The sequence below is a fragment of the Chionomys nivalis genome, chromosome X (assembly GCF_950005125.1).
Source record: "Chionomys nivalis chromosome X, mChiNiv1.1, whole genome shotgun sequence".
NCBI classification, from domain to species: domain Eukaryota; kingdom Metazoa; phylum Chordata; class Mammalia; order Rodentia; family Cricetidae; genus Chionomys; species Chionomys nivalis.
Genome location: NC_080112.1, coordinates 135073533 through 135090993, shown reverse-complemented (window position 1 = coordinate 135090993; position 17461 = coordinate 135073533). Strand labels below are relative to the sequence as shown.

Sequence of the window (17461 nt, the reverse complement as noted above, 5' to 3'; positions counted from 1 at the left end):
CCTACTAATGACCTCACCGCCTCAAAGAGAAGCGATTCTTCTTACTCCAGCAGCTGTCATCAGCCAGGCCTAAAGCATCCGGAATCCACTGCCCCCCAGCACGTAACATGTTAAAATTTTCACCTGGCTTGATATTCTGCAGGTCTTAACACTCGTAACCACAGTTGCTGTGTTTTCATGTGTGCAATAGCCATGTCATGCCCAGAGGACAGCATTTCGCAGCACTACTTCCCATCTTCTAGCTCTTAAATTCTTTTTACCCCCTTCTTCTGAGATGTTCCCTTAACATTGGGTGAGGATTGATATAGCCAGCCCATCTATGGCAGAGTAATTACAATCACTTATTCTCAAAGACTTATGATAGTTATAAGTTTCAGCATTAACCTCTACCCTCTGAAATAAGCATGTCTGATCAAGATTGAGAGTATCGCCAATCTGTATGTTAAATGTAAATATTTGAAGATAGTTTGACAATGTGCTGTTTAGTAAAACATCAGCTGAAAACTGAGAATTTAGAGGGAAAGAAAGGGATGTAGGTAGAGGGTCATGGGAGTGAATGTAATCAATTCATTGTATGTATGTACAAATATATGAAACTTAAATTTTTTATTTTAAAATTAATTTTATATGTATGGATGTTTTGCCTGGGTGTATGTATGTGCACTATATGCATGCCTGATACCTATGTTAACCAAAAGAGAGCATTGGATCCATCCCCTGAAACTGGAGTTATGGGTAGTTGTGAGTCCGCATGTGGGGACTAGGAATTAAAGCCAAATTTTCTGAAATACCAGGAAGTGCTTTTTACCGCTGAGCTATCTCTCAAGCCCCAGAACTTAAAATTTTAAGTTACTTCTAACCTATTCTTACCAAAGAATTAAATTAAGCCTCATATAGGGACTCAATACAATGTATACCACATCTTACTTTAGTAACAAACTATTTTTGTGCTTTTAAGAGGAATCGCCTAGCAAATCAGATGACAGTAAGTTGAGAGTTCCTATACCTAAACATAATGAAGGCAATGTACAGCCAGCCAACAGCCAATATCAAACTAAATGGAGAGAAGTTCCCAGCGATCCCACTGAAATCAGGAACAAGACAAGGTTGTCCACTCTCTCCATATCTATTCAGTATAGTTCTTGAGGTCTTAGCTAGAACAATAAGACGCCAAAAGGAGATCAAGGGGATACATATTAGAAAATAAGTCAAACTCTCACTGTTTGCTGATGATATAATAGTTTACGTAAGCGACCCAAAAAAATTTACCAAAGAACTTCTACAACTCATAAACACTTTCAGTAATGTATCAGGATACAAGATTAACTCAAAAAATATCAGTAGCCCTCCTGTACACAGATGATAAAAGGGCTGGGGAAGAAATTAGAGAAACATCACCCTTCACAATAGCCACAAATAGCATAAAATATCTTGGAGTAACTCTAGCCAAACAAGTGGAAGACTTGTATGACAAAAACTTTAAATCTTTGAAGAAAGAAATTGAAGAAGACACCAGAAAGTTGAAAGATCTCGCATGCTCTTGGGTAGGTTAAATTAACATAGTAAAAATGGTAATCTTACCAAAAGCAATCTACAGATTCAATGCAATGCCCATAAAAATCCCAGCAAAATTCTCTACAGACCTTGAAAGAATGGTACTCAACTTCATATGGAAAAGCAAAAAACCCAGGATAGCCAAAACAATCCTGTACAATAAAAGAACCTCTGGAGGCATCACAGTCCCTGATTTCAAACTCTGTTACAGATCTACAATACTGAAAATAGCCTGGTATTGGCTAGCATAAAAACAGGCAGGAAGACTATTGGAACTGAATCAGAGACTCAAATATCAGTCTTCACACCTACAAAAAACTTGATTTTTGACAAAGAAGCAAAAGATCTAAAATGGAAAAAAGAAAACCACATCCAATGAATGGTACTGGAATAACTGGATATCAACATGTAGAAGAATGAAAATAGACCCATATCTATCACCATGCACAAAACTCAAGTCCAAATGGATCAAAGACCTTAACATAAAGCCAGCCACACTGAACCTCATAGAAGAGAAAGTGGGAAGTACACTTGAACACATTGGCACAGGAGACCACTTCCTAAATATAACCCCAGTAGCTCAGACACCGAGAGAAACAATTAATAAATGGGACCTCCTAAAACTGAAAAGCTTTTGTAAAGCAAAGGACACGGTCAACAAGACAAAACAACAGCCTACAGAATGGGAAAAGATTTTCACCAACTCCACATCAGACAGAAGGCTGATCTCCAAAATATACAAAGAACTCAAGAAATTGGTCATCAAAAAAATAAATAATCCAATAAAAAGTGGAATACAGACCTAAACAGAGACTCTCAACAGAGGAATCTGAAATGGCTAAAAGACACTTAAGGAAATGTTCAACATCCTTAGCCATAAGAGTAATGCAAATCAAAACAGATCTGAGATTCCATCTTACACCTGAAAGAATGGCCAAGATCAAAAACACTGATGACAACTTATGCTGGAGAGGTTGTGGGGTAAAGGGAACACTCCTGCATTTCTGGTGGGAGTGCAAGCTGATACAGCCCCTTTGGATGTCAGTGTGATTTCTCAGAAAATTAGGAAACAACCTTCCTCAGGACCCAGCAATACCACTTTTGGGTATATCTCCAAAGGATGCTCAATTGTGCCACAAGGACATGTGCTCAACTATGTTCATAGCAGCACTGTCATAGCCAGAACCTGGAAACAACCTAAATGCCTCTCGACCGAAGAATGGATAAGGAAAATGTGGTACATTTACACAATGGAGTACTACACAGCAGAAAAAATAACGACATCTTGACATTTGCAGGCAAATGGATGGAGCTAAAAAACATTATTTTGAGTGAGGTAATCCAGACACAGAAAGACAATTATCACATGTACTCACTCATAAGTGGGTTTTAGACATAAAGCAAAACCAGCCTACAAATCACAATCTCAGAGTACCTAGACAGCAATGAGAACCCTAAGAGAGACATATGTAGATCTAATATACATGGGAAGTAGGAAAAGACAAGAGCTCCTGTGTAAATTGGGAACCATGGGAGAGGATTTAAGGGGGAGGGGAGAGGCAGGGAGGGAAGCAGAGAAAAATGTAGAGCTCAATAAAATCGGTAAGAGAAAGTTGAGAGTTCCTGTAAGTCCGTCCCTTATGGGACTAGTAACTGGATAGCCAGAATGCGCATAAAATGAGTTCAAAAACATGGAAGATCCAGCTGCCCATGTGTCAACTTTCTTGTATTTGTGAAAATATGAGGAAGGCCAAATGGGTAGTTCTTCCCTAGACAAGAGCAAGCTTCTTCTTAGGTATTTAGGCAAACATATCTTGGAAGGAGCTAAACTTTGAAAAACCATATGGAATGAAACGTAAAGTTTGAAGAAAAACTTCTGAGTTGCTCTGGATATGTCTTTTGGTTAGGCAGAGCTTTAGAAAAACTTTTCAGAAGAGAACTAAACATAGCTCCAGTGGTCTGGTTCCTTCTCTAGCTCACTGCACTTTAGCTGGTCTTCAGTGTGAGGAGCAGCAGGCTGTTGATACTGTGGGTGCTTACATGTGGAGTTCCTCATCTGGGAATACTTTTTCTGTCATCACTTTAGACTGACTGGGATCATCCTTCAGAATCTAGTTCAAGTATCCCTTTCTGAGAGACGCTGGTACTAAATCTAAAAGGGACACACCTCTGTGTTTATTTGTGTAAAATCTATCATCTCTCCCACTAGACTCTGAATTTGAGATGGGAGACTATGTCATGGTATATAATAGGCCACTGTATATACCCAGTGCTTAAGATCACTGTGCAACCTGTATGCAAGCATTCAATAAATATTTGTTGAATGGAGTAAATTAACTAATGTCTAAGTGATTGGCTACAGTGTAGAGTTGGAAGTAATCTGTATGGAATGAACGCTATATGTATGGATGCTATAGTTATTTTCAGGGTTTGGCAGCAAAATGCAAGTTTTTTCATGTCTTCTTTATTTACATGTGAGTGTATACATAAAATATTTCAGTGATAATTCAGTATATATAGAAAATAGAGGAAGGAAAGGGAGTGGGAAATATGTAGCTCAATAAAAACAATAAAAAGAAAATATCAAAAAATAATTACTGGTAATACCACCACCCATATGATGGAGGAAGGTCATTGGCTAATAAAGAAACTGCCTTGGCCCATTTGATTGGCCAGCCTTTAGTTGGGTGGAGTAAACAGAATAGAATGCTGGGAGGAAGAGGAAGTGAGCTCAGATGCAGGGCAGCTCCTCTCAGGGCCAGAAGCAATGAAGCAAGCCACCAGGTCAGACATGCTGAATCTTTCCTGGTAAGACTGATGCTACACAGATTATTAGAGATGGGTTGATCGGGATATGAGAATTAGCCAGTAAGGGCTAGAGCTAATGGGCCAAGCAGTGTTTAAAAGAATACAGTTTGTGTGTCGTTATTTTGGGGCATAAGCTAGCCAGGCAGCCATGAGCCGGGCTGTGGGAAGAGGCCTGCAGCTCCCCACTACACCCATATTATATTACTTTCGTGGCTGTGATAAAACACCATGACCAAAAGTGACTTATAGAAGAGTTTATTTTCGTTTACAGTTCCAGAGAGAGAGTCCATGGAACTAAGTGACAGGCTCTACCTCCTATAGGTTCCATAGCCTCCCCAAATAGTACCAAAAGGAGACTAGGTATTCAGAGCCTATGGGGGGCATTTTCACCCAAACTTCCACAAATAGTATTCATTGAATTAGGACCCAAAGCAGAGGACGTGGAAAAGTAGAGATTTACATAGATTAGACCAGGGTCAGTGGTGATAGAAGTCTTCCTAGTCAGGGACCCCAGGTATTTTCCAAATTTCTCTGTATTTGATAGAGACTAGGAGAGATAGTTTCCTCAGAGAGTTTATCTTCCTGACCATGGAAACAATCTGCCTTCTTAGTATTGTTGACTTATGTATTCATCAGGGTAAGGTTACCGCTATAATAAACAGCCCACAAAGTTAATACCTTGCAATGATGAGAATTTCTCTTCCCTTATGCAACAGAGTTGTACAATTAAACCATAGTTTATTTTTAATTTATTATTCTCTCAGATATTATATCCCAACCACAGTTTCCCCTCCTTGCTCTCTTCTAAGTCCTTCCCAGGGATATCAACCAAATGGCATATCAAATTATAATAAAAGTAGGCATATAACTACAGTTAATTTTAGAGCATTTGCAGCATTCCCTCTGAATAAATCTATCCAATACCAGTCACTTCCCTTTCTTTTTTCCTCCAGTTTTCCTCCCTATTCACTATTAATCTATTCTGACAATCCATTAGTAGTTACTTCCACCTCCCTCACCTCACTAGCTAACCAATATTCTTCTTTTTTGTCCCTGTCTATGGTTTTGCCTGCTCTGGCAATTCCCTATAAATAGAGTGAGAAAATATACGTTGTTTTGTGTGTGGCTTTTGTCATGTGGCATAATATTTAAAACATTCATTTATGTTGGAGAATGCCAGTACTTCATTTTTGTGGCTGAGCATGCTGCAGACCATATTTTATTTATCATTTCATCTGTTGGTGGATATTTGGGTTGTTTCTACTTTTCAGTCATTGTATGGAGACCTCTATGAACCTGGTGAGGGGTTACTGTTCGTTACTCCTTCCTTCATGTGTTCTTTCATCCAAATTAACTGCAAGGGAAATTGGAAAATGGAGGCTGGGTGATCAGGAAGGAAGGGAAATAGGCTGTAGTGAGCCTGCAACAATTTGTAAGTAAGAAGTGAAGCCTTTAACTGGATCCTTTGTGAAGATTTCTAGTAACATGTCACATGACAGGATCAAGGCAAGAATATGCTTCAGATGCTGCTGCCTTTGCAAATGTCCAGTTATGTTGCACAGTCTTCTAGTCACTGCAGGGCCATCACATATTTCTTCGAATCCCCCGGAAGGCTGGGGGAACTTGGCAGGATGGGAGCATGGCAAGAGTTTCTGCCTGTGATGCCACTTGGACCTACTTGTAGAGTAGGAACAACTATTTTGTGGCTATGGGCATTGTTCATATGACAACATAGGTTGTTTCTAGCCATTCCCTTCTTCTGTAAATATGAGGCATCTGGCCGGGGGAGGGCACCTGCTTTCCTGTGGCAGGTGTGTATCTATCAAAGCCCAATCAGGAAACAGAAACTACCCCATGTACTTAAAATGGAGGAAACTGAACATGGGAAATTGGTTGCATAGACAATGGGAGTTGATGGAATCAGAAAACCAGGAGGCGGCCTCGAAATTAGCAGCTATAGGAAGCTGCACCACTCTTTCCCTGGCGAGGTCTAGAATAGAGGGTGGCATTAACAGAAGCCAGACACAGGAGTAACCTGGAGTAGTGATCCTGAGGCAGCCTCCTGGGAGCTGTCTATGGAAGAGAACCAGCTGCCGTCAGAGGTGCCCCAAACCAAGAAAGGGCAGACAAAGTTACTTGATCTTTTCTTCATCCCCATCCTCCAGTTACCTGCCTAGATGGCCTTTCCAGTGGTGATAGTCAGATACATGGCCAGAAAAGCCTGAAGACTCACCCTGAACAAAGCAGAATGGTGAAGACTAGGAGAGTATCTGAAAGAAAGCAGACCCATCAGTGATCCCATAAAACACTTCCAGATACACCAGTTGCCTTCTGTGTGCTCTTAACACAACTCTATTGTGGCATAGTTTATATACAATAAAATGTAAAATTAGAAGTAAATATTTGATGAGTGTGGCCAACAAAATAATACTCATCAGATTACCAGTGCTGAGAGCTACAATGATTTAATCCACAAAAATTATCTTTTTTGCTGTTTCCTAGTCGCTTTCCACTCCCATCCAGCCTCAATTTGTATAGTTTTGATTGATCTAGTTCCCCTGCTCCTCCTTTTGTGGGTAGTGTCAGAATTTGTATATACCCATTCAGTAATTTTTAAATTTTTTTCCTATGGTTCTTAGACTTGATTTCTAGAGATTTCATTTCTCTTCTTTCTCTGCCTTATTCCTTAATTCCTTCTCTCCCTTTCTCTACCCCCACCATGTACAATATTTATAGAAGCAATGTATTATCAATAATTGATTTCAAATTTTTGTTTGGAGTAGATTTTTGTTTATTTGTTTTGCTTTTTTCCAAGACAGGGTTTCTCTGTGTAACAGTTCTGACTGTCCTGGAACTCGCTTTGTAAACCAGACTGGCCTCTAACTCACAGAAAATCTGCCTGCCTCTGCTTTCCAAGTGTGGAGTAGATTTTTTGTGACAAAGTCTCACACTGTTTCTCAGGCTAGCCTGGACCTCATCGAATTCCTCTTAGCCTCCCCAATGCTTAGATCATACACATAGGTGCCCGCATCTCTCCCGAGTTTTTACTTTCAGTAACGTCATCCCTGGGGCAGTCCAGTTGCTTATGTTGTGTCTCCATTGTTGGATCCCATTTTTCTGCTTCTCTGCACATCTTAGAATTTTACTGTACTCCACATATCTTTTCTCAAATACCTGAGTCGAAGTATGGTTTAATTTTGTTTGTTACTATGAGTATTGGAAGCCTTGCCTAGGCCTGATGATTAGCATTCATGGCTTTTTAAATGGTTCTAGAGAATACTAGGTTGACAATGGATTGCATTTTTAATTTGATTCACTTCACCTGTGATTAGACCAACCCCCAACTCTCTGCTGCCTTTTCTGTCTTATCAATATTTTGTGCAAAAAGAGCCAGAGACTGCCATTTCTGATATCTTTGGACTCAGTTTTTGCAGGGCCTGGAATCCAAGTGCTGTGATTAATGCATGTGATAGCTTCTGGTTTCTGAGCTTATCTTTCATTTCTAGACTAAATTCAGGGAGTGGAGATAGAACAACAGAATTGTTAGGGTGAGTGATTTTATTTTGCTTAGGGATAATTCCAAATTGGATTCTCTATCATCTTAATACTGTTTTCAAAAGAAAAGAAAAGAAAAAAGCTCATTTACTCCTTGTCTTTACTGTCAAAGGCTCTTTCTTTCAGTGGTCTATTTAGACCAGGCAAGCAAGTGTGGAAATTGTCATACTTCTGTAATTGACTTCATCATGACTTCCCACCATAGGAAGGACTGTTCACATGCTCGTATGTCCTAAAAGTCTTTTTTTTATTATTTATTAAAGATTTCTGCCTCCTCCCCACCACCGCCTCCCATTTCCGTCCCCCTCCCCCGATCAAGTCCCCCTCCCTCGTCAGCCCTAAGAGCAATCAGGGTTCCCTGCCCTGTGGGAAGTCCAAGGACCACCCACCTCCTTCCAGGTCTAGTAAGGTGAGCATCCAAACAGCCTAGGCTCCCACAAGGCCAGTACGTGCAGTAGGATCAAAACCCCATTACCATTGTTCTTGAGGGACATGTTCTGTAAGTATTAATTTTTATATATATATATATATATGTCTTAAACTTTCTTTGCCTTTCCTCATATCTGTGTCTTTCTTTATATGTCAGTATATGTCCTTGTTGTTAATGTTTAAATTTCCCATAACAAGCAACAAATTTTCCTACAGTAATCTTTGAAGTTTCCAGGATGAAGATGGAGCCCCACGACATCAACTCAATCTGGTTTTTATGACGTCATGATTTTTTTTTTAAACTCTAATATTAGACCTGTTTTTTGGTACCAACTACATGAGACAATTTCGAATGGTGCACATTTTTGACAACACTCTGGCCGGACCTTCTCAAAACGCTCTGAGACTAGTTACAATTTTCTTAGGTCAAAGGTTAAATTGGGAATTTTACCATCATTTGCTTTCACAGGACCCCCTAAGAAGAACATCGCCCCCATGTCAGCAAGAAGCAATCTTAGAGGACGACATCCCCTCTCCCAACAGAGTTTGCCCTCAGGGTTAGGGACATCTTTTAGTGGTTGGTTTAGGGTTGAGGGGATAGGGTGATATTTTTATGGACTTAGGGGTATTTTTTTAAAAAAAAAAGAAGAGGAAGAAGAAGGGGGATTAACTGGTTTTATGGGATGATTGGTATTTGTGAATTACTGTTTATAGAAAATTGTATTGGTACTGTTTCTTGTATATTGATATATTGAATATTGAATGTGAGTGTTCCTACCTCTATTTTTGTATGAGTATGCTTATAACTTTGTTTATATTGTATTGATACATCTACCATATTACAATGTACATTTCTACCTCTGATACTATGACATTGTTTACAGTTGAAGATCATTGTCTTCATATATTGCACAGTTGTTTATTCTTTTAGTCTTCAAGTTAGATCGGTATTGTGAATTATATGTTTGTCATATTTATTTTTAAGTTAATCAGGTCTTTTAGTTACATAGAGATTATATTTAGTATAGATAGTATGATCTTCAGCCTCTTCGAAGAGCTGTAGAAAATGGCCTTTAATCTAACCTAAAATTTCTGTGCCAACGAGACACAATTACTCCTGGCAACGCCAGTCTACTCCCGAGAGAACGTTGAGCACCAAAGACACTCCACTGGGAGCTTGTCTTCTTGGCAGAACTGGCCTTTGGGTTAAGAAAAGCCCATACCTCAACTTCTGACAAAGATACAGAATATCCCTAAGTGGATGAAACAGGACTGTCTTATCCTACCAAGACAGGGTAGGATAGTTCTAAGAATGGTATGTCAGTTATGTTAGGCCTTAGCCAAAGTTGGTTGACTCAACATTGCGAACGAGACTTTGGGTGATTGCCCAGGTAGTCAGTTGTTTCTGTCAATTGTTGCACATTTTGGGTATCTTTCGTTTGTTAAGTAATATTTATTCCCTTCTCAGATCTTTGACGGAGTTGAAGATTATATAATTGTAGTTACTCTCTATGTTATTTAGACTCCTTGAGATAGAATGTTTAGCAAAACTTTTGTTCTCAATATTGTTTGTTATATTTATTATTTGTTATTATTGTATATAGTTGTATTTGGTTTAGTTCTATCTTATTTAGACAAAAGGGGGAGATGTAGGGATATAGCCCCACCCATTGGGGGCGTGTTCGCCTCGGACTAATGTTTACTGATAAATCTGCTGGGCATGATCCCAGCAGCCCCCTTTTCTCTGCTTTTCCTGTTCTCCGCGGGAACCTGTGGTCCTGTAAGTCTATTTCCCTATTAAAGCTGTATATATTTTTATAATCTGTCTGCATTCGTTTACGAGTTCTCAGCAGTCCTCATTGTCCCCTATGTTCAGCGAGTCCGGTTTTATCCCATGCTTTTTCAGACCCAGGCCAGCTGGCCTTGGAGAGTTCCTGATAGAACATCCCCATTGTCTCAGTGTGTGGGTGCACCTCTCGCGGTCCTGAGTTCCTTGCTCGTGCTCTCTCTCCTTCTGCTCCTGATTTGGACCTTGAGATTTCAGTCCGGTGCTCCAATGTGGGTCTCTGTCTCCTTTCATCACCTGATGAAGGTTAATATTCAGGAGGATGCCTATATGTTTTTCTTTGGGTTCACCTTCTTATTTAGCTTCTCTAGGATCACGAATTATAGGCTCAATGTCCTTTATTTATGGCTAGAAACCAAATATGAGTGAGTACATCCCCTGTTCCTCTTTTTGGGTCTGGCTCACCTCACTCAGGATAGTGTTTTCTATTTCCGTCCAATTGCATGCAAAATTCAGGAAGTCATTGTTTTTTACTGCTGAGTAATACTCTAATATGTATATATTCCATACTTTCTTCATCCATTCTTACATTGAAGGGCATCTAAGTTGTTTCCAGGTTCTGGCTATTACAAACAATGCTGCTATGAACATAGCTGAGCATATACTTTTGTTGTATGATAGGGCATTTCTTGGGTATATTCCCAAGAGTGGTATTGCTGGGTCCAGGGGTAGGTTGATCCCGAATTTCCTGAGAAACCGCCACACTGCTTTCCAAAGTGGTTGCACAAGTTTGCATTCCCACCAGCAATGGATGAGGGTACCCCTTTCTCTACAACCTCTCCAGCAAAGGCTATCATTGGTGTTTTTTATTTTAGCCATTCTGACAGGTGTAAGATGGTATCTTAAAGTTGTCTTGATTTGCATTTCCCTGATCGCTAAGGAAGTTGAGCATGACCTTAAATGTCTTTTGGCCATTCGAACTTCTTCTGTTGAGAATTCTCTGTTCAGCTCAGTGCCCCATTTTTTAATTGGGTTGATTAGCCTTTTACGGTCTAGTTTCTTGAGTTTTTAATATATTTTGGAGATCAGACCTTTGTCAGTTGCAGGGTTGGTGAAGATCTTCTCCCAGTCAGTGGGTTGCCTTTTTGTCTTAGTGACAGTGTCCTTTGCTTTACAGAAGCTTCTCAGTCTCAGGAGGTCCGATTTATTCAATGATGCCCTTAATGTCTGTGCTGCTGGGGTTATACGTAGGAAGTCTTCTCCTGTGCCCATGTGTTGTAGAGTACTTCCCACTTTCTCTTCTATCAGGTTCAGTGTATTTTGTTTTCAGCACCTGCAAGACAATGTTCTAGAAAGGATGGTGGTTCTTTAGAGAAGACCTCACTCATTAGAAAGTGATATGGAGTAATGTCAGAAAGCAGTCAGGGGTCATGTCATTTAAATACATGGGGAAGAAAGCTATAGGTAGAGAGACTAGCACAGGTAGCAGCAAGAAGGCTTGCACAGCTGGAGCAGATAAACAGATGATGGGGAGTATAGGTGGTAAGAGATGAGATTGAAGAAATAACTAACTACAATATCTTGGAAAGTATTGGAGGCCATTTTTAGAAAATGATACCTTTTCTAAACTAAGTGTCCCTGGAGAGTTTTTGTTGTATTGTTTAAAGCAAAGTCTCATTGTGTAGTCAGGCCTCAAATTTACAATACTCCTCCTGCCTTAGCCTCTAGAGTGCTGGGATGCAGTAATACATCAACTTGCTTCAGGAGAAGATAGATTGGACCTGCTACCTGACATAAAATTGTTGCAGGATCAATGACTTCTGCATTAAGAATACATTGTAGAGAAGTAAGGGAGAAGGGGGAGGGGGAATGACTGTGGTTTGGGCCATGGTGCTAACTGTGGAAGTCATGAGGAGTGGATTTTTCAGATATGGTTTGAAATAAAAACCAGTGGCATCTGTTTGATGAATAGAACAGTATTAGGGGACATAAAGCATGACTAATTTTATTTTTTATCCTAATAATTGAACAAGATGAGGAAGGCTGCAAAAAAACCATTATGATAGTGTGATCAAATAATTTTAGATGTATTGAATTTGAGAGATTAGACATGCAAAGGGTATGCTCAGGTGGAGATATAAATCTGAAGTTTGGGGGGTAATCTAAGCCAGAAGTAGAAATTTGATGGTTGTCAGAACATAGATGGTTTGAAAACTCGGGTTATAACTAGATTGTACTATGAGGAGATTTAATGTATTTGATACAGAGGAGAAGGGCCAAATGTTTGCCTTTGGAGATCTCCATTGTTAAGATGATAGATATAAGTAGTAACCAAGCTCCAGTAAGAGGATAATCAGGTGACTGCAGTGTCCTGCTACTCAAATGAATGAAAAAGGAGCCACAGTTGTCATGTACACACACAGGTCAAATGCATATGTGGATCAAATGATCAGACAGCTCAAGCACTGAGAATTGTTACATAGATTTAGCAATAGTGCAGACATACTGAGTCAGAATGTGCAGGATAAAAGGCATGGATGTGCAAGTGTCATATCTGGAGAGTCACATTTAACTGATCTGGTGTGCACAGTGGATTCCAGGACTTTTAAAGACCCCTAGGTATGTCTAATAAGGTTAAGACCACTATCTTTATTTTCTCGTCGTGACATGTCCTTAGTGTCAGAAACTGACGTTGCTGACTGATTAAACACAGAAGTTTTTATCTGTAGGGCTTGTTTCTGGATACTTGGGATCTGAAAATGATAAGCAGATCTGAAAGCTGATTAGTAACCAGTAAAGGGATAAGCTGTTTAGTGCCTGTCTTAAATTGGCTTTTAAGCTGAAAATCTCTTGGCTTTCATTTTTTCAGGTGTTTGATTTGATTTGTGTTTATTCAAAAGACATTTTGTTTTAACAAGGGTAAGTTCAAGTTAATAATAATTTTAAAAACTCAAAAGGAAATTTTAGTATAACTGGTCCAGAAAAAAGTAGCCCAACTTGAAAGCATTTAGGTGAGTTAAGTACATTCCTTAGAAAATCCTGAATATTTCATCCCTCAAAAGTTGTCTAGTAACAGGTATAGAAATTTAATAATTTTTCACATTCTTACCATAGACGTTAGGAGTTATCTAGATGCTTTAGTAAATTTGAGTTGGTTTGGTATCTGTTAAAGAATTAAAGAATATCATGGTAGGCTATAGAAAAAGAAGTCTGATTTGCAGCCTGGTAAATTAGATACTCTATGACAAAGAGAGTGGGAACGCAAATGCATTAAAAACAAGACCAAGGTAGAATATAGAAATATAGAGTAGAAAAACAGCCTTAATTTTTACAGGTTCCCAAAAGGATGCCAAATATCTACACTAGCCCTTCTCAATCTGAGTTACATCCCAACAAGAGAAATAAACCCTAATACCCCATGGCATCCAGTGAACGACATGAATAATTCTTTCCTGAGTATGCAGTGGGGCTAGTCATGTACCATCTTTGGAAGAATTTATAAACTAGTCATACAAATGATATAATGCTCTCTAGGGTTTAATTTTATTGTGGAACCCCAGTTGAGAAAGCCTATTTAGGTACTATTCTGTCTTCTTAGATGATGAAGTAAGTTTTTGAGGTATGTCTTTAGGAAAGAAAACATTTTTAAAAACCTGCTATAAAAGTACCAAAATTTAAGAATAGTTTCTTTATTGATTTTACTAGAATAAAGCTGAGTGTAGTAGATACAATCTCAGAATTTTGGAGGCTGAAGCAGGAGGACTGCCATGAGGTTTAGGCCAGCCTGGACTACATACTGGGTTTCAGTTCATCTTGGGCTGAGTGACATGTCCCAACAAAATATTTAAAGGATTCACTAGACTGGTTATTAACAAAGCATAAAGACTACCATTTTATATAAATCTTCACGAGAGTTTTCTAAAGAGTTTAATGTGTATCCTTCCAGGTTTCTGTCTATCTGCATGAACATCTGTGTTAGTAGTGTTTATTTCAAAGAACAGGATCGTGCTTTTCATTAGCATTTTTCCATACAACATTATGGATATTATTCTATATTATTATGTATTTATTCCTTTCTAAGGGCTGCATTGTATTACATAGCTTGGTTGTTATACATTTATCTGTTCATTCTGTCAACAGACATTTACAACCATCTCCAATTGTTCACTATTACAAGCAATGCCGTAACAAAAGTACTTTTCAAAACTTGTTGAGAAAATTGTATATTATAAATTCTAGAAGTTGAATTGTAACCAGGCAATGATGGCACATGCCTTTAATCCCAGCACTCGGGAGGCAGAGGCAGAAGGATCTCTGTGAGTTCGAGGCCAGCATGGTCTACAGCTAGTTCCAGGACAGGCTCCAAAGCTACAGAAAAATCCAGTCTCCAAGAATTCCCTCCTCCCCTGAAAAAAGAAGCTGAATTGTTAAAGTCGGGATGCTTGCCTATCTTAATTTTTATGTAAAATCTCAAAAATTGGAGAATACTGTAATTATAGGCAAGGATCTTCATAGACAAAGAGCAATAGGAAATAGAGAAATCAGAGAGTCTGGTATGGTGGATGGTGGCACATGTTTATATGAGCACTAGGAAGGCAAAGGCAGAATCACTATGAGTTTGAGTCATCAGCCTCGTCTACACAGTAAATTCTGGAAACAACTACACCTACAAAGTGAGATCATGTCTAAAAAAGATGGAGGAAATAGAAATGCAAAAGCGTTTATTACTAAGATTATCTCGTGTGGTTGTAGGGCCTGAGAAGCCCCATCATAGGCTGCCTTCAAGCCGCAGACTCAGGAAAACTAGTGGTAGAATTCAGTGAGTCCAAAGGCATGAGAATTAGGAGTGCCACTGTACATGATTCCTGAAGTCTGAAAACCTAGAACCAGGAACTTCAGTGTCTAAGGGCTGGAGAAGATAATTTCATAGCTCAAAGGGAGGGAAGGAGAAAAATAGATTGAGATTAGCCCTTTTGGTCTACTTGGACCTCAGTGTGTTAGTGGTGCTAACTAGCATTGGTGCTAGTGGGTCTTTAATCTATTGACTCAAATGCCAGTCTCTCCCACATACCAAGAAATGATATTTTTACCAAGTCTCTGGGAAACCATTAGCAAAGTCAAGTTGATATGTAAAACTAACCATCATTATAATTAATCTCCATACCCTTTATTCACTTGAATAGATAAATTTGCAAAAGCAAATTTTTATTTTACCTTAACCCTCACTTTCTTCTACTCAAAGATCAGATTTTATTATGAATTAAAGATATTCCATTTCCTCAACAGATATATCAAGGTTAAGGGTGCTTTTATGAAATAATTATAGATATGGTATCATGGCTAAAATTAATTACAATTCCTTAATATCAGTGTTCATAATTTCACAGTTTTACTTTTTAAAAAGATTTATTTTCATTTTATGTTTATGAGTGCTTTGCTTGCTTGTATATGTGAACACCATGATACATGCAGAGGCAAGAAGAGGGTGTTAAATCCCCTGGAATTAGGGTAATAGGCGGTTGTGAGCTACCTGACATGGGGTATTGAGAACAAAATCTGGATCCTCTGCAAGAGCAGTAAGTGCCCGTAACCACCAAGCCATTTCTCTAATGTCTTACATTTTTTTACAGTGGATTTGTCTGATTATGAATCTAGATATCATTTATATATTGCATTTGATTGACAATGGCTCTTAAGTCTCTTTTTAATACTGTTTTTTCCTCTTTTCTTCTTCTGGTATATTAAGAATAAAATCAAGAAAGGAATTGACTATACTTTTATATGAGATTTTTCTGGCACAGTTCTTAAGTAGTTGATACATTTGAAAAGGGAAAAAGAAATCTTAGAGTACTTGTCCTTTGAGCAGAACAAATGCATATATATATATATATATAAACATCTTAACTTAGATGTTTATGATCTCATAACATTTTTCAGGAGAAACAGCACGGGTGACCGTGAGAAGGCTCTTCAGGTCATGCTCCAAGTTCTGCAAAACTGTGATCACCCAGCTCCTGACATGTTTTGCCTGTGTGGGAGGATCTACAAGGACATCTTCCTGGATTCAGGCTGTGAAGAGGATGCAAGCAGAGACAGTGCCATTGAGTGGTAAATAGCACACGCAGTGCTGCATAGAGCAGAACCATGTAGGCTAAATAGCCAGGACTTTCCTTAGTGCATATATATGCTTGCCAACTGACGGTGAAAACTATTGAAATATATGTGGTCTAGGGATGTTCACATTTCTGGTTCTGAGAGAAAGCTGTGAGAAATGGGTTCCTGCTGTTGTTTATGCTTATCCCATTCATTCACTCATTCGGGAGAAAGGAGGCATCATGTACTTCTGCCGGTTGTCCTTTCCACCATTGAGCATCATCCTCCCAGTGAGCTATTCATATCTGCCTGTCTTTATTTAACAAATGTTTATTCAAGGCTTATTTTGTACTAGACACTTTTCTGTATGGGAGATGCAGACACAACAGTCATGAATCCTTATCTTTAAGGACCTTGCCTTGCTGTTGAGAGAAGTCAGCAAGCAAATAAAATATATAGGATATCAACTTCTGGTGAAGGCTTGAGGGGAGAGTTAAGCAGAAAGGGAGGGTAAAAAGAAGGCTGAGAGAGTGTTTTGAAATTTTATTTTATTTTGTTTTATTTTGGGGGTGATAGGGATCAAACCCAAGACCTTGTGCATAATAGGAAAGTGCTCTGTTACTGAGCAATAGTTCAGCCCCTCATTTGTGTTTTTAAATAGGATATTTAAAAATAAAACTATTTTACTTTTTGGAGGCTTGTGATTCTGTGGGATTTTGAGGCAGTTGCCATCCTGGTCCTCACTCCTGAAGTTGCTATCAGCTTGAGGGTTAGGCAGGACTAGGAACCCTAAGATGGCTTAAGGGTTAGGCAGGACTAGGAACCCTAAGATGGCCCCATGAATATTTGGCAGCTGATGTTTAAAGTGAAGGTGGGAGCTACAAGGCCTGCTGAGGCTAATTTTCAGGAGCTCACTTGAACTCACTTGTGTTACATTTTGTGAAAATAAGTCATGTGGCCTACCAAAAGCAAAAGGGTAGAGAAATATGCTGTATCTCGGCCACCTATGCGCACAAATTTTTCTGGGATTCCCAACCATTTCCATACATTAGAACCCATAGAGAGGGACATCCACTCAACTTCCATCTTAGACTGTGCTCTCACATCACCTGCTCTTTTTGCCCACTTGTTGGGTGACACTGATACTGAGTTCACTGCAAATCTCTTGCCTCAGCCTTGCAAGTATTGAGAATAGAGGTGTAGTAGGAGCTGCGGGCCTCTTCCCACAGCCCGGCT

General features: G+C 39.1%; 1 protein-coding gene across 1 annotated transcript in view; it reads left to right on the top strand.

Moving 5' to 3' along the window:
- The window catches only part of Map3k15 (mitogen-activated protein kinase kinase kinase 15), a 128411-nt gene that overhangs the window by 56847 nt on the left and 54103 nt on the right, over nucleotides 1–17461 (top strand). Inside the window, exon 7 of the mRNA XM_057759117.1 lies at nucleotides 16070–16240. Coding sequence (XP_057615100.1) covers nucleotides 16070–16240 — 171 coding nt within the window. The remainder of the gene's footprint in view (nucleotides 1–16069; nucleotides 16241–17461) is intronic.